Source organism: Gaeumannomyces tritici, assembly GCF_000145635.1.
Source record: "Gaeumannomyces tritici R3-111a-1 unplaced genomic scaffold supercont2.205, whole genome shotgun sequence".
Lineage (NCBI taxonomy): Eukaryota > Fungi > Ascomycota > Sordariomycetes > Magnaporthales > Magnaporthaceae > Gaeumannomyces > Gaeumannomyces tritici.
The window spans coordinates 2410-4006 of record NW_008804749.1 but is presented as its reverse complement, the minus strand read 5'-3'; the positions used below and the strand labels follow the sequence as shown (position 1 = coordinate 4006).

Sequence of the window (1597 nt, the reverse complement as noted above, 5' to 3'; positions counted from 1 at the left end):
ATTGTTCTCGACATGAAACTGTGCAGATAATACCAAAAGTTGGGCAAAAAATGAAGCAAACAAAGAAGGTGGTCGAAGCCCGGTACCTACCTCTACCTACCTAGGTACAGTTTTATCCCATCGCCACAGCAGCATTTTCACATTGCAGCCTACCTATCCAACACAGACACATCAACACCATCTCGACAACACCTATCGTCAAGCAGTGCACAATGGCCATCTTTGACTTTCAATCCTTGCCCACGGAACTCGGCGAGCGGATCATCCACTTCGCTATCAGGGCGAGGTCGCTCAACCGTGCCCTCAGATTGAGGCTCGTGAGCAGTAAGTCATGACCGCTCCTCATGAATGGCTTTCATATTGATTTGGTCTTAGGGCAGCTGCGGGAGCTGGTAGATCAAGACATGTTTCGCACGCGCATGCTGGACGAGCACCTCCAGAACGCCTTGAGAAACAAGTACTACGCACTGCCATGGTACGAGTCACGCGACTCTGGACGCATGTTTTACAAGCAGGGGGAGCGGGACATGCATCGGCTGGTCCTCCTCAAGCGCTATCTCGCCTACCGCATCCTCAGCAAGCCGCACCTCAGCCCCGAGTGCCCGGAAACCCTGCTCCGCCGCGCCGCCGCGCGCCTCGCCGAGGAGCTCGGTGAGGGCGGCGAGGACGGCACGCGGAGGCACATGGCCACCATATGCCAGGTGGCGTTCTGGGAGTCCCCGTTCTACAGGCGGTTTGACCTGGAAGGAGAAAGCCCCGACGCCTACATCATCTCTCCCTTCAATCCAGCTTACCATGCCCAAGGGGATGGGCCGCTGAAGGAGATCCTTCTCCATGCGGCCATTCATATGGGCAACGTCAACCTGGCCAAGCGCATGTACGCACTGGAGTCTTGGGACTTGTGTGACGTCGAGGTGGCCAGGAGAATTTACGCCCTGCAAAGTACAGACCCCGAGAGTGTAGCGACGGCAATATCCAAAAGACAGGATGGGCGGCTAGTATGCGCAGCGTCACATGGTGGCCGGGAAGTACTGCAGCTATTCTGTGCGAAGGAGTGGAATTTCACGCTAGCATCACATCCTAGGGGAGAGTTTAGCGACGACTTTCTCATGGTGCACATCGTCAAAGCGCTAGAATATGGCTGCGACACGGACCTCATCCACTACCTGCTCGACGCCGGGGAGTGGGACCTTTCCAGGCTGAGCGCCTGGGCCACCGACGCGTTCCGGGGGGCCATGCTTCGAGCCTCGAGCCCAGACATCTTGGAGCGCCTGGTCCGGCTCGCAGTCCCGGGCTTTTCGCTACTCAACAGCACCCACCACTTTCGCAGGCAAGGCACCCTCTATTCCTGGGCCACGCCTATGGCAGGCCGCCTCGTGTACCACGCCGCCGCCGGCAACGCGGCCATGCTGCAGTACTTGCTCGACCAGCAAGGCGGCGCCGCCGTCATCAACAACCCGGACAGCGCCTCCCTGCCGGCCCACCCCACAACGCCGGAAGCGGCCCGCGACCTGGAGGACGGCCGCTGGCTCAAGCCCCGGGTGCGCTCCGGCGGCAACTCGCGGCGCTACCGCCCCGGCAACCGGCCGCTGCTGGC

The 1597-nt window shown here is 60.0% G+C and overlaps 1 protein-coding gene across 1 annotated transcript; it reads left to right on the top strand.

Annotated features, from left to right (window-relative positions):
* Positions 1–129: 129 nt before the first annotated feature.
* On the top strand, positions 130–1597 carry GGTG_14261 (hypothetical protein; the record flags this gene model as incomplete). The annotated part of the gene is made up of 2 exons (XM_009232188.1): positions 130–324; positions 376–1597. Coding segments are annotated over exons 1-2 (1334 nt in total), but the record flags the coding sequence as incomplete, so codon positions are not given.